At 43.4% G+C, this 27,524-nt stretch overlaps 2 protein-coding genes across 5 annotated transcripts in view; one reads left to right on the top strand and one right to left on the bottom strand.

The window, feature by feature from the left end:
* Nucleotides 1-1,186: 1,186 nt before the first annotated feature.
* LOC132390325 (zinc finger protein 585A-like) lies at nt 1,187-12,404 on the bottom strand. The gene is made up of 2 exons (XM_059962932.1): nt 12,378-12,404; nt 1,187-7,484 (listed from the first exon to the last, which is right to left on the bottom strand). Exon 2 carries the CDS (start codon nt 7,126-7,128, stop codon nt 5,335-5,337), a length of 1,794 nt encoding a protein of 597 aa, XP_059818915.1. The 5' UTR covers nt 7,129-7,484; nt 12,378-12,404; the 3' UTR covers nt 1,187-5,334.
* Nucleotides 12,405-19,543: 7,139 nt separating this feature from the next.
* LOC132390323 (zinc finger protein 229-like) overlaps nt 19,544-27,524 on the top strand; it is a 52,149-nt gene continuing 44,168 nt past the window's right edge. Inside the window, exons 1-2 of one of the 4 annotated variants that reach the window (XM_059962930.1) lie at nt 19,544-19,799; nt 21,202-21,351. The gene's annotated coding sequence lies outside the window, so the exon portion shown is untranslated. The remainder of the gene's footprint in view (nt 19,800-21,201; nt 21,352-27,524) is intronic. The other 3 variants (XM_059962928.1, XR_009510865.1, XR_009510866.1) reach the window with 3 other exon arrangements.

Below are 27,524 nucleotides of genomic sequence, written 5' to 3' on the forward strand. Positions count from 1 at the left end.
CAGGAAGTGAGTTGAATTGACTTTATTTCATACATTAATGAGGAGTAAAAATCTTTACATTATCTCCATCTAAATGTGCAACGTGCAATCATTGTAATTTATAATAGTTTATAATAATTAAAACAGAGTGTAATATAGAGTACGTTCATCAGTCTGATGGCCTGGTGAAAGAAGCTGTCCCAGAGCCTGTTGGTCCTGGTTTTTATGCTGTGGTACTGCTTCCCGGATGGTAGCAGCTGGAATAGAGTGACAGAGATGTAAGGCAGCTGCATTAATGGAAGACGACACGGGAACTTCATCAATTGCCAGTGGTTTAGCAGAAGTGACCAATCTCTATGCTACCTTGACAGAAACAGATATTCACAGAGGTGAGAAAGGGGTGCAGTTTGGTTTACTTCAGGTTAGAGAGGGGTGTGGAGTTTTGAAATCAATGCCTTGCGGTGCCACCATCGTTAATTTACCATGTCCGGAGTGGTGGATCACACAGCACGGAAACAGGCCTTTGGCCGGCCATACCTGTTCTGACCATCCACTCACTGTCTACACTTGTCCCATTTATCAGCACTTGGTTCACAGCCGACTGTATCTCGGCAGTTTCAATGCTCATCCTCTTCGTAAATGTTGTGAAGGGACCTGCCTCCACCACCACCTCGGGCAGTGAGTTCCAGATTTCAGCCACCCTCTGAGTGAAAAATCTCCTCCTCAGATCCCTCGAAATTTATTCATCCAGTGTTTAAATCTATGCCCTCTGACTTGTAACCCTACTGTCCCAGGATCGTGGCTGATATGGGCATCAGTGAGGTCTTTGAATAGGTTCAGCATGGTAAGTTGCTGTGGAAAGTCAGATCACATGGGATCCAGGGAGAGCTGGCTCACTGGATGCACAGTTGTCTTGATGGTAGGAAGCAGAGAGTGATGGTGGGAGGCTGTTTATTGGACTCGAGGCCCGTGTCTAGTGGTGTTCCCCAGGGTTACACATTGCTGCTTGTCATCTATGTCAATAATTTCGTTGAGAATGTACAGGGTATAATTAGCATTTTTCAGCAAGTAAGTTCAAACAATTACTTGTATTCAGATAGTAAGTCTAGACACTCCTTGTCTCCATTTTGCAGTTGCTCTCCCCTTACCCCTTACAGCTGTGCCACCCTCCCGCATCATCCCCCTTCCCCACCCGCCTTCCCTCTCCACGCAGTCTTTGTTCTGATCCGCGACAGGTTATATGTTAACGATGTGAGGTGATATATTTTAAGGAAACCTGAGGGGTGTGAGTTCCAGATTTCAGCTACCCTCTGAGTGAGAAATCTCCCCCTCAGATCCCTCTAAACCTCTTCATCCTCTGCTTAAATCTGTGCCCTCTGATCGGTGACACCTCTGTCCCAGGATCGTGGCTGATATGGGCATCAGGGAGGCCTTTGATACGGTTCAGCATGGTAAGTTGCTGTGGAAAGTCAGATCACACGGGATCCAGGGAAAGCTGGCTCACTGGATGCACAGTTGTTTTGATGGTAGGAAGCAGAGAGTGATGGTGGGAGGCTGTTTATTGGACTCGAGGCCCGAGCCCAGTGAGGTTCCCCAGGGTTAACCCACATTGCTCTCATTATTCATTGATATTTGAATATATTTGCATTTGCACGGTTTGTTGAATTCTATGCTCTAGTTGAACTTCCATTGATCCTTTTACTATTGTATAGATTTGCTAAGTGTTCCTGTAGGAAAAACAATCTCAGGGTTGTATGTGGTGACATATGTGTGCTCTGATAACAATATTTACTTTGAACGTCAAACACTGCTACTTGTCATCTAGATCAATAACGTACAGGGTATGGATAGCAGGTTTGCAGTAAGTTCAAACAATTACTTTTTCTGAAAGATATTAAGTATAAACTCTCCAGTCTGTTTCCCTCTCTGCACTCGACCACCACCTTCCCTTACTGTCTTCCCTCTGTGCCCCGTCCTCCCTCTCACCCTGACATTGGACATACGTTCAGGGTGAAAGTAAATTATTTTCGGGGAATCTGAAGGGGAATTCTTCACTTGGAGTTTGGTGAGAGTGTGGAATGAGCTGCCAGTGGAAGTGGAGGATATGGGTTCGATTTAGACACTGAAAAGGAATTTGGGTGAGGACGTGGATGGGAGGTGCATGGAGGCTGTGGTGCAGGTAGCTGGAACCAGGCAGTAACAACAAAAACAGGTCAGCATGGACTAGAAGGGCCTGTTTCAGTACTGCTGCTCTGTGACCTGAATAATATTCTCATTTGTAATTTCCACAGTCAGTAGTTTGCTACTTATGAGTGAACCCAGAAATTTACTCAAACAAGAACTGAAAGACTGTTGGTTGGCTACAAAAAGTGTTTACAAGCTGTGATACTTGCCAAAGGGGGTTTTACTCAGTAACGACCATGCAGGGTGCCCAAACCTTTGCTTCGGGCCCTTTTCCTTTTTTGTTATTTTGAAATTGTAAAAGATGGAAATAAAAATGTAATCTTGCTTAAAATATATTTAAAAAGTGTCATCTTTAACTTTATGCCTTTTATAATCAAGTCATCTTTTACTCACTTATCTAATCACAGTAAAAGAAATTTTGAACAGGGGTGCCCAAACTTTTGCATGCCACAGTATATATCCTGTGCCTTCCAAAAATTCCAGACATTGCTGATCTGTTTTCGTCCCGGCCCATGTTTTTTTTAGATCAATTTTGAACAATTTTTTTCTCGTGCCCCTCTAATTCTCTTTATTCCACCTGACTTTAGCTTCTCCTTCTCTAATGTCAGGGTGAATTAGATCAGATTAAGATCACTTACCCCTAAAGGTTCTTTGGACTTAAGTGACCTAATTAATTCTGGTTTATTACAACACCCAATCCAGAATAGCTGACCCCCAAGTGAACTCAATCACGAGCTGCTCTAAAAAAGCATCTTGTAGGCATTCCAGGAATTCCTCCTCTTGAGACCAACACCATCCTAATTTTCCTAATTACCTGCATGACAATCCCCCATGACTACTGTAACATTGCCCTCTTGGCACGCATTTTCTATCTCCCATTGTAATTTGAGGACCACATACTTACTACTGTTTGGGGGTCTCTGTGCAATTCTCATCAGGGATTCTTTTTTACATTTGCTGTTCCTTAATTCTACCCACAGATTTTACACCTTCCTACCCTACGCCACTTCTTTCTAATGATTTCATTTAATATTTTACCAACAGAGCCACTCAACCCCACTACCAGCTTGTTCTTGGCTTCTTCTTTCAAGAAACATATAAGTATCTGGGAAACAAGAGGACCTGCAGTTGCAAGAAATCTAGAGAACTACACACAAAGTGCTGGAGAAGCTCAGCATGTCAGGCAGCATCTATGGATGGGAATAAACATTTCGGGCCAAGATCCTTCACCGGGACACTTGATACCCACATATCTGGAATATCAACAAGCAACAAAAATAGAAAGTACTGCAAAATAGGGAAAACCTTTGACAAAATTCAGTTCAAGACTTTAAAAAAAAAACTACCAAATAGAGCTCAATAACTAACAAATACAACACAGGCAATACACACTTTCATCAATACTGACATTGACTTCTTTTTTTATAAAAATATCTTGGTCCCATTTCAATTAGTATAATTTAGAAAGATAAACAATAACTTAAGAAAGCTTTAGAAAAGACTATTTACACTCAAACCCACTTAGATTAACACTACCTTGGACAGATGGAGGAAGGGAAATAACACACATGAAATAAAAAAATATCACAGAACAGTCAGATAAAACTTCTAGGTATATATGTTTTCATCAAAAATGAACTGGATTCAGCACTCCATGTGTGTATATGCAATTGTGATAAGAAATACAGACCAGAAATCTTAAATGACAGGCCAAATCAGAAAAATTAATCATCACTATGGAAGGAAATATTAATCAGTTGAACGAGTATGATCCTCCATGGGAGACATCCCAACGATCTGAGCAGATGAAATGGTGACAAAATTATACATTAATCAATACATTATTTCAGATAGGACAATCCATAACAACGATCCAGATATAATATTACAAGATAAACAAGCAGGAACAACTCCCTTAATAGATAAAGCATTTCCGAACACACACAGTTCCTCAAACAGTGGAGCACTTCAACACAGGTATTGTTCGTGTTATCAGTCAGACAAACAAAAGATTTTCTCTGTCAATCAGCTTCAAAATGTTTCAACTCTGACATTGCCACACCCCACTTCTGATTTCCTTCTCCTCGACTTCTTCACTCTGCAGAAAACTCAAAGGAAACCTCTTCACCACAGAGTTGTGTCTGTTTGGAATCCGTCACCACTGGAATATGGATCCAGTGGTGGATCTCACCACCCAGGGAGAGTGAGAGATGAACAACAGGAGAGGATTTAAAAGGACTGTCATGGAACTGAATCACTGGCAGCGTCCAGCTGGCTTGAGTTGACTCTCTACTGTACACTAGGTGTGTTATAAATTCAGTAAGTACCAGAGACAGAGTTTAAAATATAATTGATTTATTTGTCTCAGATCCAGAATATTAAACTCCAGTCCCATTAAAGGTGAATGTGCAGCAGAAGAAACTCCTCCCATGCCCAGTGACCAGGGTGCAGAACTGGGTGTGGTGAGCAGCAGCAATAATTGCAGAGTTCAGCACCGACAGTCAGTCTCGAAGTTGCATTCAGCAATGGTGATGGACAAATATCCAGCATGCAGCTCATTGAAACTTTCTCCCCAGTGTGAACCCAGTAGTGTGTCACAAGTCTTACATGCTGTAAGGTTTCACTGCTAATGTAAGGACCTCTCAGTAAAGTTTCCCAGCTGAAGTAATGGTTTCTCAGTAGCAGCAATGTTTAGGCTACGACTATGGGGCTATCCAATGACAGAAATGTTCTTTCTTGTGAGTCTGGAAGAGAGATTTTCATGGTCTTTTGCCAGGGAGAAATGAGAAAATGCAAATGGAGAGAGTGGGTCCTTTTTCTTTTTCTTAAATTTGTTTTCTTTACTAACCCTCTGGTCAAAGTATGAATTACAAAGCTCAATTGTTTAATCACATATTGTTTACTGTTATTTCAGGGTTCTGATTTGTAGCAGGGGACACATCACACAGCATCCATCCAAATGATATTTCTTAAGTTTAGCCAGGCTGGGGTCTATCACCAGTTATATTAAGCTACTAGCCAAAGCAAGAGCTACATAAGGTTAGTTCACTGAGTGAATTGGTTCCCACATTCACAGCAGGTGAACGGAATATCCCCAGTGTCAACAGTGATATACATTGGTTGATTTAGCTGAGAGAATTTTTTCCCAAAGTCTGAGCATGAAATTGGCCTCTACCCAGTGTGAACTCGCTGGTGTCTCTGTAGTTGATATGTCCGAGTGAATCCCTTCCCACAGTCTGAGCAGGTGAACGGCCTCTCCCCAGTGTGAACTCTCTGATGTACCTTCAGTTGAGATGACGAAGTGAATCCCTTCCCACAGTCTGAGCAGGTGAATGGCCTCTCCCCAGTGTGAACTCTCTGATGTACCTTCAGTTGAGATGACGAAGTGAATCCCTTCCCACAGTCTGAGCAAGTGAATGGCCTCTCCCCAGTGTGAACTCGCTGGTGTACCTTCAGATGAGATGACATAGTGAATCCCTTCCCACAGTCTGTGCAGGAGAAAGGCCTCTCCCCGGTGTGAAATCGCTGATGTATCTTCAGTTGAGATGATGAAATGAAACCCTTCCCACAGACTGAGCAGGTGAACGGCCCTTTCCCTGTATGGGCTGACTGGTGTAACAGCAGGTGAGATGACCGATTGAATCCCTTCCCACAGTCTGAGCAGGTGAACTGCCACTTGCCAGTGTGAACTGATTGGTGTCTCTGCAGGACAGATGATTCAGTGAATCCCTTTCCACAGACTGAGCAAGTGAATGGCCACTCCCCAGTGTGAACTAACTGGTGTCTCAGTAGGTGAGGTGACAAAGTGAATCCCTTCCCACAGACTGAACAGGTGAACGGCCTCTCCCCAGTATGAACTCGCTGATGTACCTTCAGTTGAGATGAGCAAGTGAATCCCTTCCCACAGTCTGAGCAGGTGAACGGCCGCTCCCCAGTGTGAACTCGCTGATGTAACTTCAGTACAGATGACTGAGTGAATCCCTTCCCACAGTCCGAGCAGGTGAATGGCCTCTCTCCAGTGTGAACTCTCTGATGTATCTTCAGTTTAGATGGCGAAATGAATCCCTTTCCACAATCTGAGCAGGTGAATGGCCTCTCTCCAGTGTGAACTCTCTGATGTATCTTCAGTTTAGATGGCGAAATGAATCCCTTTCCACATTCTGAGCAGATGAACGGCCTCTCCCCAGTGTGAACTCGCTGGTGAGCCATTACTTCAGATGACCGAGTGAATCCCTTCCCAGAGTCTGAGCAGGTGAACGGCCACTCCCTGGTGTGAACTCGCTGGTGAGCCATTAGGTCAGATGACCGAGTGAATCCCTTCCCACAGACTGAACAGGTGAACGGCCTCTCCCCAGTATGAACTCGCTGATGTACCTTCAGTTGAGATGAGCAAGTGAATCCCTTCCCACAGTCTGAGCAGGTGAACGGCCGCTCCCCAGTGTGAACTCGCTGATGTAACTTCAGTACAGATGACTGAGTGAATCCCTTCCCACAGTCCGAGCAGGTGAATGGCCTCTCTCCAGTGTGAACTCGCTGATGTACCTTCAGTTTATATGACCGAGTGAACCCCCTCCCACAGTCCGAGCAGGTGAACAGCCGCTCCCCACTATGAACTCGCTGGTGAGCCATTAGGGTGGATGATTGAGTAAATCCTTTCCCACACTCTGAGCAAGTGAACGCCCTTTCACCAGTGTGAACTGACTGGTGTACCAGTAGGTAGGATGACTGAGTGAATCCCTTCCCACAATCTGAGCAGGTGAATGGCCTCTCTCCAGTGTGAACTCTCTGATGTATCTTCAGTTTAGATGGCGAAATGAATCCCTTTCCACATTCTGAGCAGATGAACGGCCTCTCCCCAGTGTGAACTCGCTGGTGAGCCATTACTTCAGATGACCGAGTGAATCCCTTCCCAGAGTCTGAGCAGGTGAACGGCCACTCCCTGGTGTGAACTCGCTGGTGAGCCATTAGGTCAGATGACCGAGTGAATCCTTTCCCACAAGTTCAGCAGATGTCCAGCCTCTGCCCAGTGTGAACTTGCTGAAGTACCTTCAGTTGAAATGACCGAGTGAATCCATTCCCACTGTCTGAGCAGGTGAACTCCCATGTAAAACGATGGGTGTGCCAGTCAGTTAGATGACAGAGTGAATCCCTCCATACAGTCTGAGCAGGAAGGACAATCGAGTGAATCCCTCCCCACCGTCTGAGCAGGAAGGATGATCGTGTGAAACCCTTGCTGCACTTCTTAAATATCTGGACAAAGACAGCAAAACTGGTGAGTTGTGTTTGAGATTCCCGTAGACAAATTCCTTTACATTTTTAACCTGTAAAAAAGATTTACAAAATCCATCAATGGGGTAGGACAACATTTCATATGAGATCACTTGAGTTGTCAAGGTGTGATCTGACATCACACTGTTACAGTAAAGTTCATCCCAAGTTGGAGAGAGAAATCATCTTCTAACTGGGCAGATTGCTGGTATCTGAAATGACCATCAAACTCTCTGATGCTCCTCCTGTCTCTATAAGAATGGGGCATTTCTGCCATCTTCAATTGGTGACCTGGCTCAGTTTGACTCTCGCCATTGGTATTATTCCCTGTTCCAACTGAGTTGCATGGGTTGCTGGCCCCACAGTAACTGAAGCACTCTCACACAAATATCCGGCAGTGCATTTCTCGCACCCACCACTCTCTGTGTAAAATCTTACCCCAAAATCCCCTTGGTATCTACTTCCATGCAGCTTAAAATGATGCCCCCTCATGTTAGCCATTTCTTCCCTGGGAAATTTCAACTATAGAACCATGGAACATTACAGCACAGAAACAGGTCTTTTGGCCCTTCATGGCTATGCAGAACCATTTTTCTGCCTAGTCCCACTGACCTGCACCTGGGCCATATCTCTCCAAACCCATCTCATCCATATACCTGTCCAAGTTTTTCTTAAATGTCAAAAGTGAGTCCGCATTCACTACTTCATCTGGCAGCTCATTCCACACTCCCACCACTCTCTGAGTGAAGAAGCACCCCCTAATGTTCCCTTTAAACTTTTCCCCCTTCACCCTTAACCCATGACCTCTGTTTTTTTTTCTCCCCTGGCCTCAGTGGAAAAAGCCTGCTTGCATTCACTCTATCTATACCTATCATAATTTTATACACTTCTATCAAATCACCCCTCATTCTCCTACATTCCAGGGAACAAAGTCCTAACCCATTCAATCTTTCTCTGTAACTCACCTTCTCAAGTCCCAGCAACATCCTTGTAAACCTTCTCTGCACTCTTTCAACCTTATTAATATCCTTCCTGTAATTAGGTGACCAAAACTGCACAGAATACTCCAAATTCAGTCTTAACAATGTCTAATACCCCTTCACCATTACATTCCAACTGTTATACTCTATACTTAGATTTATAAAGGCCGATGTAACAAACATCTGGCTATCCACACGATCAACATCCCTCATCATTTCATAAACCTAAAAAAGGCTCTAAACATAAACAAGGAAATTAGACATTGCTCTGAGGATTTGTTATAAGTCTACAAAATTATGAGGGTATAGATCGGGTAAATGCAAGCAGCTTTTTCCACTGAGGTTGGGTAGGATGACAACCAGAGGTCATGGGTAAGTGGGGATGGTGAAAATTTAACAGGAACATTTGGGAAAGCTCTTTACTGAAATGGTCGTGAGAGTGTGGAAAGAGATGCCAGCACAAGTGGTGAATATGAACTCGATTTCTCAATTAAGGGAAGTTTGATAGGTACCTGTATGGTAGGGGTATGGAGGGCGATGTTCCCAGTGCAGGTCGTTGCATTAGACAGCTTAAATTTTTTTTGGCATTGACCAGATGGGTCAAATAGCTTGTTTCTGTACTGAACTTCTCCATGTTTCTGTAACAGAGGAGCTGGCCAAACGTGTTTGGGAGGGAAAAGTTAGGAGTGACAACGTAGCAGCAATGGCTGGAGTTTCTGGGAGCAATTTGGGAGCTGAGTGACAGATATATCCCAAAGAAATGGAAGCATTGGAAAGGCAGGAGGACACAACTATGGCTGAAATGAGAAGCCAAAACCAACATAAAAGACAAAGACAGGACAAACAAAAGAACAAAAAAACTATTGGGAAGCTTCTAGGAACCAACAGAAGACGACTAAACAAAAAGTTAGATAAGCTCAGGGCTTGGAATGATGATTAATGAGTCAGTCATTAATGAGTCTTGGTAGCGCCCAGCAGTCTGAGACACTTAGAGGAACAAAATATCCGAGGTCTCAATATCTCTTGAAACCCAAGTTTCACTGTACCAGTTACCTTACCACTTTTATTCTGGCAGGCACATACAAACTCTACTCCCTCACTTCTGAAGAACTCACACTTACAAGTACTCCTTTGCTAGAAAAACCGCCAGTCCCAATCCACACTTATTAGATCTTTCTGATACCATCAAAATTGTCTTTTCTCCAATTTAGAAACTCAAACCATGGTCCAGCCCTCTCTTTTTCCATATTTACTTGGAACCTTATGTCATTACGATCGCTAGATACAAAGTGTTCCCATACACAAACTTCTGTCACTAATGCAAGATCATTTCCTATCAGCTTACCGCACACCTCTATGTCGGGAATACGACGTCATGATTAAGAGCACATTTGACAAACTCTACTCCATTTAGTCCTTTTACAGTATGGGAATTCCACTCAATATATAAAAAGTTAAAATCGCTTACTATATCAATCTTTGTTTCTAAGCATAGTCTGCGATCTCTACAAAGTTTTTTTTTTCTAAATCTCTCAGAGTGTTGGGAGCAACCAAGTCCCAATAATGGCTACAATATCAAATTCCCTGTCATGAGCTCATCGGGCTTTCCTACAATGCTTCTTGCATTGTGATATATACAGCTCAGCACGTTCATCATACCATGCTTAACCTTTTGTCTGCTGACTCTATCTGAGGTCTGAACAACATCTTTCTGGTGTCAAGAAAGCAACCTCTCCCTCAATGTCACAAAAACAAGGGAACTGGTTGTGGACTACAGAAGGAATGGAGACAGGCTAACCCCTTTTAACATCAATGGATCTGGGGTTGAGAGAGTGAACAGCTTTAAGTTCCTCAGCATAAACATCACCAAGGATCTCATGTGGTCTGTACATACCGGCTGTGTGGTACGTGGCCGTGTGCCTCTTTCACCTCAGACGGTTGAAGAAGTTTGGGATGGGGCCCCAAATCCTAAGAACTTTCTACAGGGGCACAATTGAGAGCATTCTGACTGGCTGCATCACTGCCTGATATGGGAACTGTACTTCCCTCAATCGTAGGGCTCTGCAGAGAGTGATGCGGACAGCCCGGCATATCTGTAGTTGTGAGCTTCCCATTGTTCAGGACATTTACAGAGACAGGTGCGTAAAAAGTCCCAAAGGATCATTGTGGACCCAAGTCACTCCAACAACAAACTGTTCCAGCTGCGACCTTCCAGGAAATGGTACAGCAGCATAAAAGCTGGACCAACAGGCTCCTGGACGGCTTCTTCCACCAGGGCAACAGACTGATTAATTTATGCTGATACAATTGTGTTTCTGTTATAATGACTCTCCTAAGTATAAACTATTTATTGTAAATTACAGATTGCACATTTAGATGAAGAAGTAATATGAAGATTTCTACTCCTCATGTATATGAATGGTATAAGTCAATTCATTTCACCCGCTTCACCATCTGTTCTGGCATTCTGACTCCAATTCCCCCCTGCAAATTTAGTTTCACCAAACACCCTCCACTCCACACACTAGCAATAGCAAGCCTTACCACTAGGATATTAGATCTCTGCTAGTTTTAATTTCCGAACATTTGACTTTCCTCTGCCAGGTAACCCGTCCCCCCAACAGTTTGTAAAGTGGTCCACCTGTTGTTGTATGAGATGACCCCAAGAGTACTCTGTGATGGCTATTTAACCTCATTCCCCTTCCTTACTCTCACCCAGTTTAATGTGTCCTGCACCTTGAGTGTAACTCACCTCTCTTGATGTTATAACTATCACCCCCTCCAACTCCTAGATGATCCAGAATTCATCCATTTCCAGCTTCAGCTCCTTAAAATGCAGGGTTACAGGCTGCAGCTGTATGCACATCTTGTATGTGAGGGTATCAGGGGCACTGGAGGTCTCCCCGCCTTCCCACCAATGTACCGTCTAATTTGTAATGACCGGTGTGCTGAAACACCTTGTGCTGTGCAATATTTACCCACTGACAACATGCACACTGAATTTTAAATAGGGAGGTATTTCTTTTAACAGCTAGCAAATCACTGTCGATAAGAACTTTGATCTCCTCTGGGTTTGATCGAGTTCATCTGCACTCTCACACAAACTATGTAACAGGCCTGTTGTGGGTTATGAAGGATTTTCTGACTAGAACTTTTGCAAACCGTCCATATGTGATTTGCTTGCTAAATGATACTTTCAAAGGTCAGATTTCCAAATATCACTCCCCACTTGCAAATTCTCCAGCAAATTTTGCATCACCACAATACTGTAACGCCAGTTTCTGTATTGTATATAAATATTTCCCCTGAACCCTCTCCCAAGTGACAGATGGTGTTGAACTCAGTGAATGCAATGCCAATGAATATGAAGGGAAGGGCAGTAGTCTGCCTCATTGGAGTCTGGCACATTTGTGATGTGAAAGCTGCTTGTTGCCCAGGACAAAGGTGTTTGATATCATTACGTACCCAGAGAGAACGGGACAAAACATGTTCTCACCGGTAGAAAAGTGCAGAACTAGAGGAGGTAGCTCAAGCAACTGACATAAAATACTGGAGGAGCTCAGCAGGCCAGGCAGCATCTATTGAAAAAAATCCTAATGCTGAGTTCCTCCGGCATTTTGTGTGTGTTGCTTGGATTTCCAGCATCTGCACATTTTCTCTTGTTTGTGATCGGAGATAGAACAAAGGTGATTTTCTCAACTGGAGATGTAAAAGATTTTTGTTCCCTTTCTCCGAGTTCCTAATCCTTACATTTTAGATAGCTGGAGCTCAGCTCTGTCTGAGAGATCCATCGGTTCCCATACCCTTAGCGGCCGGAAGCTTCCCGGCGCCCGTGTACGGATCGCGGGGCTGAGAGAGAGGGGAGAGAGCAGGACCGTCCCAGGATTGCGGACTATGATGTCCAGAGTTCACAGCAAATGTCCCTCAGTCGGTGTTTAAGATAGCAGCCCGAAAAATCATTCTTACCTTTACCGATCCTCCGGAGGTCCTTTGTGCATGCGTGCTATTCGGTGACGTCATCGACCTTGATGCCTGCACTTTTGATCGTTGCTTCAGAAACAGCGAAATTTTAAACTCAGGGCTTTATGGGTAATCGCGGTGCCATTAAACTTTCCTGCTAGCACCGGTTTCATGTCCACACCTCAGGGTTTTTTTTCTGTGTAGAGAACTCAGCTGCTGTTTTAACGTGGAAAGCGGCTCCCAAAAACAATATACTCAATATCAACAGGCATTCTATTTATCTAATGCCTCTCGTATAACCCTGTTACAGAGGCAGATATAAAACACAAGAGATTCCGCAGTTGCTAGAAACACACACACACACACACACACACACACACACACAATGCTGGCGGAACTGTGCAGTTCAGGTAGCAACTAAGCAGAGGAGTACACAGTCTAGGCATGCTGAAGGGTCTCGGCCTAAACGTAGTCTATTTATTCCTCTCTACATTTGCTGCCTGATCTGTTGATTTCCTCCAGTATTTTGCAGAAATTAACCAGTTTTTTTTTTCAATCAAGCAGTTTCCAAATGTGTCTGATCTTTCATTCGTAGCCACATCCTACAGGTTCAGTTTCTCTTCTTCCTCCTCCTCGTAAACTCCAGGCCCCATCTCTTTCTGGAGCCCCAAATCCCTGACTGGCAACTTGGTTTCTGACTCTGCTCCATTCACTCGCTAGTCTGCTGTCAGACTTCAGATGTTCATTGTAACAACCCAGCAGTTCGAAGCGAAGACCTTTGAAATTAGTGAGAATGACTGAAAACATTGAAAAGAGCGGGGAAGAAGGAGTTTAACCAACTTCGTCCGGAGCCCTGAACAACGTCACAACCACAGTGAACTCATCGTCTTGTTCAGCCCGGGCAAAAATCATGCAGGGAATTCATGCAGGTGTATAAGATGATGAGAGGCATTGGTCGTGTGGATAGTCAGAGGCTTTTTCCCAGGGCTGAAACGGCTAACACGAGGGGGAATAGGTTTAAGCTGCTTGGAAGTAGGTACAGAGATGTCAGAGCTAAGATTTTTAAACAACAGTGGTGATTGTGTATGGAATGCACTGCCAGCGACGGTGGTAGAGTCGGATAAAATAGGATCTTTTAAGAGACTCTTAGATAGGTACATGGGGCTTAGGAAAACAGAGGGCTATGCGATAGGGTAATTCTAAGCAGTTTAGAGACTAATTTACGTGGTCGGCACAACATTGTGGGCCAAAAGGTCTGTAATGTGTTGTAGATTTCTGTGATTCTATGGAATTCAAGGGGAATTTCCTATCCCACGGAGTGGTGACTAGTTGCAACCTGTCATCTCGGGGAGAGCAAGAGGGGAACGGCAGGGATAGATTTTCATAAACTGATACGGAACAGAAACATGGGCTGAAACCAGATGGGCCGAGTGCCCTTTCTAGTATACATAGTGAGTGTAGTAGAGACTGTAAGTACCTGACACACGGGATTTGATAAAACTGATTTATCTTTCACAGATCCACAATATTAAACATCAGTCTAGTTTAAGGCTAACATCAGCAGAACGGACTCCTCCAATGCTCAGTGACCAGGGTTCAGTCCTGGCTGCGATGAGCAGCCGCAAGAACTGCAGAATCTGACAGTAACAGTCCCTCGTGAACCTGCAGCTGCCTTCGGTCACCGTGATGGTTAAACATTTAACACGGAGCTGATTTGAACTTCCTCCCTGATGTGTTGCAGCAGCTGGGATGATTGAGTAAAACTCTTTGCTCACTCCGGACAGAAATGTGGCCTCTATTTATTGTGAACTCACCGGAGCATCACAAGGTGGGTTAACTGAATGAGTCTCTTCGCACACACGGAGCAGGTGAACGGCCGCTTCCCAGAGCGAAGCTGTTGGTGTATCTGCGATGTGCCACTGAATCCCTTCCAAAATGAGAGCCAGTGAATGACGTCACACTGCTATAACGTCATGGCGATGTATCCAATCAGATCACGGACATGGACACGTGCTCGCGCTCTCCTTGCAGCGAGAGGGGCGCTGTCTTCTCCAGCATCTCCGTCTCCACATTCAAGGATCGGTGGCACTCAAGCGCTGGTGACCTGATAGATACAGCGGAGCTAACGTGTTGTTGTGTTTGATATTCCTATCGACAAATCCTTTGAATTCTTTACACTGTTAAAAGTTTACAAAGAATGTCAGTGGATGAAAGACAGCATTTCATTTTTCAAAATGATCCTGAGGCGAGCGGGGTAATTTAGTGAAGGTTTATAGTCTCTGTTATATAACGCAGCCATGACTTTTCTTTCATACTTAAAACGTTCACTTAATGCCCCGGGCAAATAATCTTCGACCAGCCTTATCTTACCTTCTTCATCATACCTAACCGACGATATTGGCGAATTATGGTGACCTTTGTTTGGAAGCCATGAAAAGCAATGGTCACAGGTCGAGGTTTCTGTTGAGAAGAGGAGTTAAACACCGGGGCTCGGTGTACCCGGTCTATTCCAGGCGGAGTCTCCAAAACGTCAGAAAACAAACGAGCGAACAGCTTTGGAAAACATTCTGAAGGTCGATTGCCTTCGACCAACTCAGGAAGACCCAAAATTCGTATATTGTTCCTTCTTGATCTGCAGTGGCGGGTTCCAATCTGCTATTTAAATTTGTTGACTACACTGCATTGATCGGCCGAATCCCAAATAACGAGGCAGCCTACAGAGAAGTCATCACCCCGACATAGTGGTGTCAAGAAAACAACCTCTCCCTCACTGTGACAAAAACACAGGAGCTGGTTGTGGATTACAGGAGGAATGGAGACAGGGATGAAATTCAACATTTCCCAGTCTGTTATTGACACAAAATACACATTTTAATATTGATCATGACACAATGTATTTTATATAACGTTATACATTTAGGTATTATAATTTGTAAAAAAAAAAAAAAATATCTCTACAAAGCGAATACATTTCCTTTAATGGTCTCCAGGAAACAACAATTTTCCTGATGGAATACACTTACTTTTTCTTTAATCGGTCGTATTCATGCTGTGAAAATGATTTTACCTAGATTTTTATATGTTTTCCAAAATATACCTATCTTTTTAACTAAAAAAAATTCGATCAAATTGACTCACTTATTTCTTCCTTTATTTGGAACAATAAATTAATTAGTATCATTTACAAAAATCTGAAAAAGATGGTGGACTTGCACTTCCTAATTTAAGACTGTATTATTGGGCTGTGAACATTAGAGAATCCTGTTTTTGGTTATATTGTCTTGATAAGAACTAAAATCAATTGTGGGTTGATTTGGAATTAAAAGCAGTTAAACAATTTCATTTAACTTCAATATTAGGAGCTCCATTACTTTTACAGCTCTTTAAAATTCCAAATTTAAATTTTTACCCGGTTATTAAACAATCTCTACGGATTTGGGTTCAGTTTCGTGTTTTAAAAAATTTTAAACAATTTAAGATGACTAGTTTTTTACATCGAAACTTCTCATTTATACCTTCAACAACTGACCCCATTTTTCTCCTATGGAAAAATAAAGGGATCCTTTCTTTTGCAGATTTATTTTGTGATGGCCGATTGATGATCTTTGAAGAGTTAATTAACAAATTTTCTCTCGCTCATACACATGTTTTTCAATATGTACAGTTTTGACATTTTTTACAACATTATTTACCTAAGATTCCATGTTTACAAGAATCTGATTTGTTGGATGCCATTTTGAAATTGAATCCCTTTGTGAAAGGTTCCATTGGCAGAATGTATCATTTATTTTTGTTACCAAACGAGAACCTATCACTAAAGATTAAACAAGATTGGGAGAGAAAACTTAATATGACCTTTGTTAATGAAGATTGGCTTCGAGTTTTTAAAAATGTAAATTCCTCTTCTGAATGTGCCAACCATTGTTTAATTCCATTTAAAACTGTTCACCGTTATTATTTAACAAAGGAGAGACGATCTAAAATATTTCCTAGTATAGACAAATGCTGAGATAGATGTAAAACTGAAGTAGCTACTTTGTCACGTATGTTCTGGTCAAGTTCTTCATTAAAATAGTTTTGGAAATCTTTTATTTCTACAAGTTCTAAAGCTCTGAACATTAATTTACAACCTAATAGATTGACTGTTCTATTTGGAATAGCTCCACATCATATTCAGGGTATTTCATCTTCAGATCAACATGTAATTGCATTTGTTACTCTACTGACAAGAAGGGCTATTTTATTATGGAAAGATATTTCTTCCCCTACATTAATTGAATCGTTTTCTCAAGGAATGTTATGTCTTAGTTTGGAAGAAATACAAGTAGAACTTTTGATCCTCGATTCAATTTTGAGAGAAGATGGGGTTCTTGTGCCAAATATTAACATTTAATTTGAATTATGCTATATGGTTTCCGTCCAATTTTATTTTTTTTATAAGTGTGAAATGACGGTTGATGATTCTTTTTTAAAAAATTTAGGTAATGGTCAAACGTTTTGCTCCGGAGGGGTCATTCCTAATGGACTTTTCCCCTTTTTTTCTGGTTACTGGGTTTTTTTCCGCGTTAGATGGGACACTTTTTTCCTTTATTTTTCTATATATATATTTTTTCCATTTTTATATTTTACGATCAGTTTTTTTCAGCTTTATTAACTGTGTACATACTGATCTATTGACGTTTTGCATCATTATAGAGCTGTAGAAGATTATGCATCAATAAAAAAGATTCTAAAAATGAAAAATGAAATTGGCAATACAATCACTAGACATATGGTGCAGAGTCACGTCGAGTTACATTGTGAGGTCGAGTCCATTTTATCATTCATTTGGCTTGTAACTGTAGACAGGAAACCGTCCTTGAGCCGGGCGTGTCGCGCTTTAAGGCTTTGTATCTCTTCCCCGATGGGAGAGCGGGTTTGCAGCAAGAATGTCCAGGTAATGAGGTTCTTTGAGTACGTGGCCTGCTTTTCCGAGGCAGGGGAAGTTTAGGAAGAGTCCATGGAGGGGAGGCTTTTTTCCCTGATGTTCTCTGCTCTCCGAAGTTCTCTGCAGTCATGGGCAGAGCAGTAGCCATACGAAGGCGTGAAGTATCGACAAGAAGCTCAGAGACCTCGGCCTTCACCCTGCCTTGTGTAGCTGGATCCTGGACTTCCTGTCAGATCGCCGGCAGGTGGTAAGAGTGGGCTCCCTCACCTCTGTCTCTCTGACCCTCAGCACACTTACCACACATGGTGCCTCTTTGCCCCCTCCTTTACTCTCTGTATTCTCATGACCTGTCGCCACCCACAGCTCCAATCTGTGAATTAAATTTGCTGACTACACTACACCGACTGTCCTAAACTCAAATAATAACGGGGCAGCCTACAGAGAAGAAGTCATCACCCCGACACAGTGGTGTCAAGAAAACAACCTCTCCCTTATTGTGACAAAAAAAAAGAGGAGCTGGTTGTGGATTACAGGAGGAATGGAGACAGGGACCAAATTCAACATTTCCAAGACTGTTATTGAGACAAAATTCACACTTTAATATTGATCATGACACAAAGTATTTTATACATTGCTAATGACATAAATCATATTTACAGATTGTTACTGACAGAGAATAGTATGATTTGTGTTCCGTGTGTTAACTGAATGTACTTGTCTGTGATGCCACAGGTCAGTGTTTCTCTGTACCTGTACCTTCCCGTACTTGTGCAATTGGCAATAAATTCAACAGGACCTGAGAAATCTCAGTGAGATTTGATTAGTGATGATCATCTTGGCAGCTCGGTAGGTCGAATGTGGAGAGACAGTACACTGTTAAATGCAAATCCCTGAAAAATGTCGATGATCAGTGGGATCTTCAACTCCAAGTTCATCGCAAGAGACTGCACAGATTGATCGGGTTGTTAAGAAGTCAAAAGACATGGTTGTCATTATTAGTTGAAACATTGAGTTCAAAGGTCGGGAAGTTGCGCTTCGGCTGTTACGAGCCTCAGGTCGGACTGTGCCTGTTTCTTTAAGAGCGCCGGCGTGAGGAGGCGGGACTATGACGTCAGTCACAGGCTGACAGTGGACTGAACCATGAGAGAGAGAGAGAGAGAGAGAGAGAGAGAGGGAGAGAGGGAGAGAGAGAGAGAGAGAGAGAGAGAGAGAGAGAGAGAGAGAGAGAGGGGGGGGGGGGAGAGAGAGAGCGAGAGAGAGAGAGAGAGAGAGAGAGAGGGAGAGAGAGAGAGAGAGAGAGAAAGCTGATCGCTTCAGTTAGTCGCAGCTGAGGCTTGGAACTTTCCTATGCCCACAAGAGTGGGTTGATCATCGGTACACGGAACCACAACGAATGTGTGTGGCTGTCACTTCGTATAATCCATAGGAGTGGATTTTGGAAGATCTTGTGTTAACCCTTGCCTGGGCATGTTGTGTGGTAACCCCTGGAAGACGGTATTCCTGTGACAGGTCACTTTCGCTGATAACTCGTATGTGGACGGATTCAACGGATAAGAACTTCGTCGACGGTTATTTTGAAGTAACCGCCTTTTCTCTACGTTTCACCCTGGATCACAAATATCTCTCTCCCGTCATTTATTCCGTGGATTACTGAACTTTACTAATTTACCATCTCAAGACTCTGAGCTTTGTTCCCTCAGGCTCGATAGTCTGGGAATTATATTTAAACATATATACACTTAACACTGGCAACTTTCCTTTATTTCGTTGTTACTATATTATAAATAGATACTAATAAAGAGAGTGATTTTAACATCAAACCCAGACTCCAGTGTGAACTCTATTGCTGCTGGTTCGTTTCTAAAACGTTACAGTTCGTAACACAGTTTTATAGAACGAGTTAGACCACATCTGGAGTGTTTCATACAGTTCTGGTCGCCCCCATTCTCGGAAGGATGTCGGGGCTTTGGAGAGGGCGCAGAAGAGGTTTACCAGGACACTGCCTGGATTAGAGGGCATGAGCTATAACGAGAGGCTGGACAAACTTGTGTTGTTTTCTCCAGAGCGGCGCAGGCTGGGGTGAGACTGGATGGACGTTTACAAGATTACGAGAGGAATAGATAGAGTGGACAAACGATATATTTTTCCTGTGGTTTGAAATGTGAGAGGGTGAGAGGAGATGTGAGCGGCAAGTTTGCTTCTTTCCACAGACTAATGAGTAGCTAGAGTCTCTGCCTGGGGGGGGGGGGTGGCACCAATCCTGCACGTGATCCCATTTGCCCCTCCCATTTAACCGCAGATGGGCAGCATCTCCGCGTCTGTTTCCGAGGCCCCGCCTCCCGATGATGTAACAATCTCTTCGCGCATGTTCACAGTCTCCGGGTGGACGGTGTTATCCTCTCCGCTCAGAGCTGAAGTGTGTCGGCTGTGTGTTCGGGAAAGACTTTCGTCTCTTCCGTCGGGATCACTGTCTGCGGGCCGAAGATATCACTTTCCCATCGGTGAGTATTGAGACCGATCCCGAGCGGGGAGATCCGATGTTGGCCGTGAGCCCCGAACTGAGGGCCAGGAATTCATTTGTTTCCCAACTATCCGGGCTCGTCAGAAATGTGTCGACTTCACTTAATCTGCATTGAACGATCCAAACCAGGAGCCCAGGCGGTCTGTTTCTGCAGAATTGAAATGGAAGTCCGGCCGACAGGTCACGTGAGGCTGTGTGTCGCAGATTCGCCCCGCCCTCCGCTTTGTGATGCCAGATCACGTGGTGTGATTTTTGCCACTGAGTCCCATTAACTTCCCCGAACTCGTCCCGTTTCCTGAGGCTCCTCACATTTGTCCTGGAGGTTTATGGCTGTTGTGTCTTCTCCCGGACTGGGGTGGGTGAGAAAGGAGAACGTCCCAGGTTGTGGGGATCTTTGATTTCACTGCCTGCTTTACCGAGAGACTGGGAAGTCTCGGGGGGAGAATGGTTCGAGCCTCAGCTCCACGCAGTAGAGCTGAGCCACACATTACTCCTGCAAGTTTATAGTCCAGCGACGGCGGTCGGTCCAGTATAGACAAGACAGGATCTGTAATACAAACTTCCTGAAATGGTCCTGTTTTAGTCTGGAAATGGAGTGATAGTATAACAGTAAAGGAAGCACAACTTTTCCTTGTAAATTATCCTGGAACCATTTTGTCTGTTATTCCTGGAAATGTGTCCGGTGCAGTTGTTGCTAATGAGGTTCACATGAATAATCTCAGGAATGATCGGCTTTATGTATGAGGAGCATTTGATGGTTCTGGACCTGTGCTCGATGGAGTTCAGAGGGACGGTGTGGGTGGTGGAGGGATGTATGGTTAAGTAAACCTACCGAATGCTGAAAAGCCTGGATACAGTGGACATGGAGAGGATGTTTCCATCAGACAGGGAGTCTGTGATCTGAGAGCACAGTCTCAGAATAAAGATGCTTCCCTTTAAAACTGAGTTAAGATTTTTTTTTGGGCTAAAAGATGTCTGATATGTGGAATTTATTGCCGCAGAATTTGTTTGAGGCTGCCATTTGGGTATATTTGTGAAGATTAATATACTGCTGATTGCTGAGTAGCTTCAGGGTTACAGGAGGAAGGCAAGAATATCGTGTTGGAATAAAAATCAGCCCTGGTTGAGTGGTGGACAGACCAGATGGATTGAATCACCTAATTCTGTTCCTGTGCCTTGTGTCTTACCATGACTGAATGATGGCTCCTTCTTATCCCATATCGTCTGTGTCATGTGAGGGACAATAAAAGATTGTTCACTGAGATCGTTATATTTGCCTTCAATGTTTAAATTTCAGTGAGTTTTGTTCCTAGTAACATTAAGCAGATATGTTTGGTCCTCCTTTTCATTGTTAACGTGCTTCATTATCTTTCATGTTACAGTTAGACCTGCAGTGATAGGTTTATTGGAAGAAAACGCATGACTGAAGACGAGGGAACAGAATCAAGTGAACCAGCCCGGGGACTGAGAGCATCAACTGGAGAGAACCCATCTGACTCGGAGATTCCAGTGATTCAATCAGGAGAAAGTTGGTGAGTGTCATTTACTCAAACACTGGTCCTTTAGACATTACATACCTGTACAAAGGAAGGTACAAAATGGTTGGGAGTGAGACAGAATGTGCCCAGAAGAACCAGTTATGCCAGTACCAGTCAGACCCAGTTGTGAAGAAGCCCCCCCCCCCCCCCCCAATATTCCCTTTAAACTTTTCGCCCTTAACCCATGTCATCTGGGTTTTTTCTCCCCTAGCCTCAGTGGAAAAAGCCTGCTTGCATTCACTCTATCTATACCCATCATAATTTTATACACCTCTATCAAATCACCCCTCATTCTCATACGCTCCAGGGAATAAAGTCCTAACCTATTCAACCTTTCTCTGTAGCTCAGTTTCTCAAGTCCTGGCAACATCCTTGTGAACCTTCTCTGTACTCTTTCGACGTTATTAATATTCTTCCTGTAATTCGGTGACCAAAACTGCACACAATACTCCAAATTCCCCCTCACTAATGCAATATACAACCTCACCATTACTTTCCAACTCATATACTCAGTACTTTGATTTATAAAGGCCAATGTACCAAAAGCTCTCTTTACTACCCTATCTACATGTGATGCCACTTTTAGGGAATTTTGTATCAGTATTCCGATATCCCTCTGTTCTAGTGCACTCCTCAGTGCCCTACCATTACCTTGTATGTTCTACCTTGGTTTGACCTTCCGAAGTGCAGTACCTCACACTTGTCTGTATTAAACTCCATCTGCCATTTTTCCAGCTGGTTCAGATCCCTCTGCAAGCTTTGAAAACCTTCCTCACTGTGCACTACACCTCCAATCTTTGTATCATCAACAAATTTGCTGATCCAATTTACCAAATTATTATCCAGATCATTGATATAGATGGTAAATAACAATGGACCCAACGCTGATCCGTGTGGTACACCAGTAGTCACAGGCTTCCACTCAGAGTAGCAATCCTCCACCACCACTCTCTGACTTCTCCCTTTCTCAATTCCCATTCAAATTTACTACCTCACCATGTATACCTAGTGGCTGAATCTTCCTAACTAACCTCCTATGTGGGACCTTGTCAAAGGCCTTACTGAAGTCCATGTAGACAACATCCACTGACTTGCCTTCATCCACTTTCCTTGTAAACACCTCGGAAATCTTTAAAATATTTGTTAAACACGACCTACCATGCACAAAGCTGTGTTGACTCTCCCTAATATGTCCCTGTCTATCTAAATAATTGTCGATCCTATCTCTTCGTACTCCTTCCAATAATTTACCCATGACCTACATCAAACTTTCAAGCCTATGATTTCCTGGATTACTTTTAGAGCCTGCTTTAAACAACGGAACTACATGAGCTATCCTCCAAATCTCTGGCACCTCACCCATAAATAACGACATTTAAATATATCTGCCAGGGCCCCTGCAATTTCAACATTAGTCTCCTTCAGGGTCCGAGGGAATACCCTGTCAGGTCCTGGAGATTTATCTACTCGCCTCAAGATAGCAAGCATCTCCTCCTCCTCTATCTGTATAGGTTCCATGACCTCAATACTTATTTGCCTTTTTTTCCATTGACTCCACGCCAGTTTCCTTAGTAAATTCAGACACAAAAAAACCATTTAACATCTCCCCAATTTCTTTTGTTTTCATGCATTGCCGACCACTCTGTTCTTCAAGCGGACCAATTTTACCCCTTAACTATCCTTTTGCTATTAATATACCTGTGGAAGCTGTTACTATCCTTCATCTTGACTGCCAACGCTACCTCATGTCTTCTTTCAGCCCTCCTGATTTCTTCCTTAAGTTTTTTTTTGCACTTTTTATACTCCTGAAGTACCTTATTTGCTCCCTGTTTCTTACACATGTGATACATCTCTCTCTTCTTTATCAGAGTTCCCTCGAGAGCCAAGGTTCCTTATTCTTATCCACTTTGCCTTTAATCCCGAGACTTTGTTCCCAGGGTGTCCTCATGGGCCGTCCAGAAATGCTTTAAGCTGCTGAGAACCCTGTCTTCCCCTGTGGGGTAACCGTCATGTGGAATCGGGCTAATGGACGGACCTTCAACCAAGTGAGTCCAGTCTCCACTATTAGTCTGGCCAGTTTACTCTTCAGAGTGCCATTGGCTCTCTCCACTCTGCCAGCGGCCCGTGGGTGGTGTACACAGTGGAATTGTTGCTTGATAGCTAATTTGTTACATACTCCTTCGTTGGCTTTCACCACGAAGTGTGGGCCATTGTCAGAGCTCACCATGTCTGGCAGGCCGTACCTAGGAATTACATCCCGTAATAATACCTTCACAACAGTCATAACTGTATTAATGGTAGTTGGAATAGCTTCAATCCATCTACTAAACATATCTATAATAACTAAGCAGTATCTATAGCAATGTACTCTAGGCAACTCAATAAAATCAACTTGTTGACACGAAAAAGATCCATCTGTAAAGGGTGTCGTACCCGATGTGCAGGATACAGGTTACCAACCATTCCCTGCTTTCCCAGGTGTGTACAATTATATATATGATCAACCAATATTGGTAAAAACTGTGTAGGAACATAAACGTCCCACTGGGTGATCCAAAAACCTAGGTCGGGGTCTTTCTGGCACCCTATCTGGGACCACAGTTTTCACTCCTCCTCAGAGGCAGCCCCCTGAGAAGAACAAAACTCGAGGTAGCTGTAGAACGGTGAGTAAGTTCTTTACAAAGGTGGCATTACTAATGGGGTGGCCAGAGGAAGTCAGGAATCCCCACGTTCCCAGAGAGCCCCGTAGTCATGTACAATCCCAAATGCATAACGGGAGTCTGTGTAAACGTTCCCACTTTAGTCTGTTGCTGGGATACAGGCACGAGTCAGAGCAAACAGCTCAGCCTTCTGGGCGGAGACAGCTGCTTCAAAAGAGGCCTGTTCAGTTACTTCACTGTCCCTCCTCCTAGAACTAGCAGTTTGCTCCTGCTGTTCAGGGGGATTTAAACTAATGTGGCAGGGGGATAGGAACAAGTGCAGAGAGACAGAGGGGTGTAAAATGAGAGTAGAAGCAAAAAGTAGTAAGGTGAAAAGTAAAAGTGGCAGGCAAATCCAGTGCAAAAATCAAAAAGGGCCACTTTTCAACAAAATTGTATAAGGGCTTAGAGTGTAAAAACAAGCCTGAAGGCTTTGTGTGTCAATGCAAGGAGCATTCGTGGATGAATTGAATGTGCAGATAGTTATTGATGAATATGATATAGTTGGAATCACAGATACGTGGCTGAAGGGTGACCAAGGATAGGAGCTCAACATCCAGGGATATTCAATGTTCAGGAGGGATAGACAGGAAAGAAAAGGAGGTGAGGTAGTCTTGCTGGTTAGGGAAGCGATTAACGCAGTAGAAAGGAAAGACATTAGCCTGGAGGATGTGGAATCGAAATGGGTAGAGCTGCGTAACACTAAGGGGCATAAAACACTGGTGGGATTTGTGTACAGGCCACCGAACAGTAGTAGTGAAGTTGGGAATGGCATTAAACAGGAAATTAGAAATGCGTGCAAAAAAGGAACAGCAGGTATAATGGGTGACTTCAATCTACATAAAGATTGGGTGAACCAAATTGGTAAGGGTGCTGAGGAAGAGGATTTCTCGGAATGTGTGCGGGATGGTTTTCTGAAACAACATGTCAAGGAACCAGCTAGAGAGCAGGCCATTCTAGACTGGGTATTGAGCAATGAGGAAGGGTTAGTTAGCAATCTTATCGTGCGAGGCCCTTTGGATAAGAGTGACCATAATATGGTGGAGTTCTTCAGTAAGATGGAGAGTGGCATAGTTAATTCAGAACCAAATGTTCTGAAATTAAAGAAGGGCAACTTTGAAGATATGAGGTGTGAATTAGCTAAGATTGATATTTAAAGGGTTGACAGTGGATAGAAATATAGAAAATAGGTGCAGGAGCAGGCCATTCAGACCTTCGAGCCTGCAGCGCCATTCAGTATGATCATGGCTGATCATCCAACTCAGAACCCTGTACCTGCTTTCTCTCCATAACCCCGATCCCTTTAGTCACAAGGGCCATATCTAACTCCCTCTTAAATATAGCCAATGAACCGGCCTCAACTGTTTCCTGTGGCAGAGAATTCCACAGATTCTCCACTCTCTGTGTGAAGAAGTTTTTCCTCATCTCGGTCCTAAAAGTCTTCCCCTTTATCCTTAAACTGTGACCCCTCGTTCTGGACTCCCCCAACATCGGGAACAATCTTCCTGCATCTAGCCTGTCCAATCCCTTTAGAATTTTATACGTTTGAATAAGATCCTCCATCAATCTTCTAAATTCCAGAGAGTATAAGCCTAGTCGATCCAGTCTTTCTTCATATGAAAGTCCTGCCATCCCAGGAATCAATCTGGTGAACCTTCTTTGTACTCCCTCTATGGCAAGAATGTCTTTCCTCAGATTAGGGGACCAAAACTGCACACAATACTCTAGGTGTGGTCTCACCAAGGCCTTGTACAACTGCAGTAGAACCCCCCTGCTCCGGTACTCAAATCCTTTTGCTATGAATGCCAGCATACATTTCGCCTTTTTCACCGCCTGCTGTACCTGCATGTCTCCCTTCAATGACTGGTGTACAAAGACACCCAGGTCTCATTGCACCTCCCCTTTTCCTAATCGGCCACCGTTCAGATAATAATCTGTTTTCCTGTTCTTGCAACCAAAATGGATAACCTCACATTTATCCACATTAAATTGCATCTGCCATGAATTTGCCCACTCACCTAACTTATCCAAGTCACCCTGCATCCTGTTAGCATCCTCCTCACAGCTAACACTGCCGCTCAGCTTCGTGTAGTCTGCAAACTTGGAGATGCTGCATTTAATTCCCTCATCTAAATCATTAATATATATTGTAAACAACTGGGGTTCCAGCACTGAGCCTTGCGGTACCACACTAGTCACTGCCTGCCATTCTGAAAAGGTCCCGTTTACTCCCACTCTTTGCTTCCTGTCTGCCAGCCAATTCTCTATCCACATCAATACCATACCCCCAATACCGTGTGCTTTAAGTTTACACACTAACCTCTTGTGTGGGACCTTGTCAAAAGCCTTTTGAAAATCTAAATATACCCCATCCACTGGTTCTTCCCCTATCCACTACTAGTTATATCTTCAAAAAATTCTATAAGATTCGTCAGACATGACTTTCCTTTCACAAATCCATGCTGACTTTGTCCAATGATTTCACCTTTTTCCAAATGTGCTGTTATCACATCTTTGATAACCGACTCTAGCATTTTCCCCACCACTGATGCCAGGCTAACCGGTCTATAATTCCCCGGTTTTTCTCTCCCTTTTTTAAAAAGAGGGGTTACATTAGCCACCCTCCAATCCTCAGGAACTAATCCAGAATCTAAGGAGATTTGAAAAATTATCACTAATGCATCCACTATTTCTTGGGCTACTTTGGGATGCAGACCATCTGGCCCTGGGGATTTATCTGCCTTTAATCCCTTCAATTTACCTAACACCACTTCCCTAATAACATGTATTACCCTCAGTTCCTTCATCTCACTAGACCCTCGGTCCCTTACTATTTCCGGAGGGTTATTTATGTCCTCCTTAGTGAAGACGGAACCAAAGTAGTTATTCAATTGGTGTGCCATGTCTTTGTTCCCTATGATCAATTCACCTGTTTCTGACTGTAAAGGTCCTTACATTTGTCTTGACCAATCTTTTTCTTTTCAAATATCTGTAAAAGGTTTTAGAGTCAGTTTTTATGTTCCCAGCCAGCTTTCTCTCATAATGTTTGTCCCTTTCATAATTAAGCCCTTCGTCCTCCTCTGCTGGTCTCTGAATTTCTCCCAGTCCTCAGCTGTGCCGCTTTTTTTTGCTAATTTATATGATTCTTCTTTGGACTTGATACTATCCCTAATTTCTCTTGTCAGCCACGGGTGCACTACCTTCCCTGGTTTATTCTTTTGCCAAACTGGGATGAACAATTGTTGTAGTTCATCCATGTGATCTCTAAATGCTTCCCATTGCATATCTACTGTCAACCCTTGAAGTATCATTTGCCAGTCTATCTTAGCTAATTCACATCTCATACCTTCAAAGTTACCCTTCTTTAAGTTCAGAACCTTTGTTTCTGGATTAACTATGTCACTCTCCATCTTAATGAAGCATTCCACCATATTAAGGTCACTTTTACCAAAGGGGCCTCACACGACA

The sequence above is a fragment of the Hypanus sabinus genome, unplaced genomic scaffold (assembly GCF_030144855.1).
Source record: "Hypanus sabinus isolate sHypSab1 unplaced genomic scaffold, sHypSab1.hap1 scaffold_860, whole genome shotgun sequence".
Taxonomy (NCBI): domain Eukaryota; kingdom Metazoa; phylum Chordata; class Chondrichthyes; order Myliobatiformes; family Dasyatidae; genus Hypanus; species Hypanus sabinus.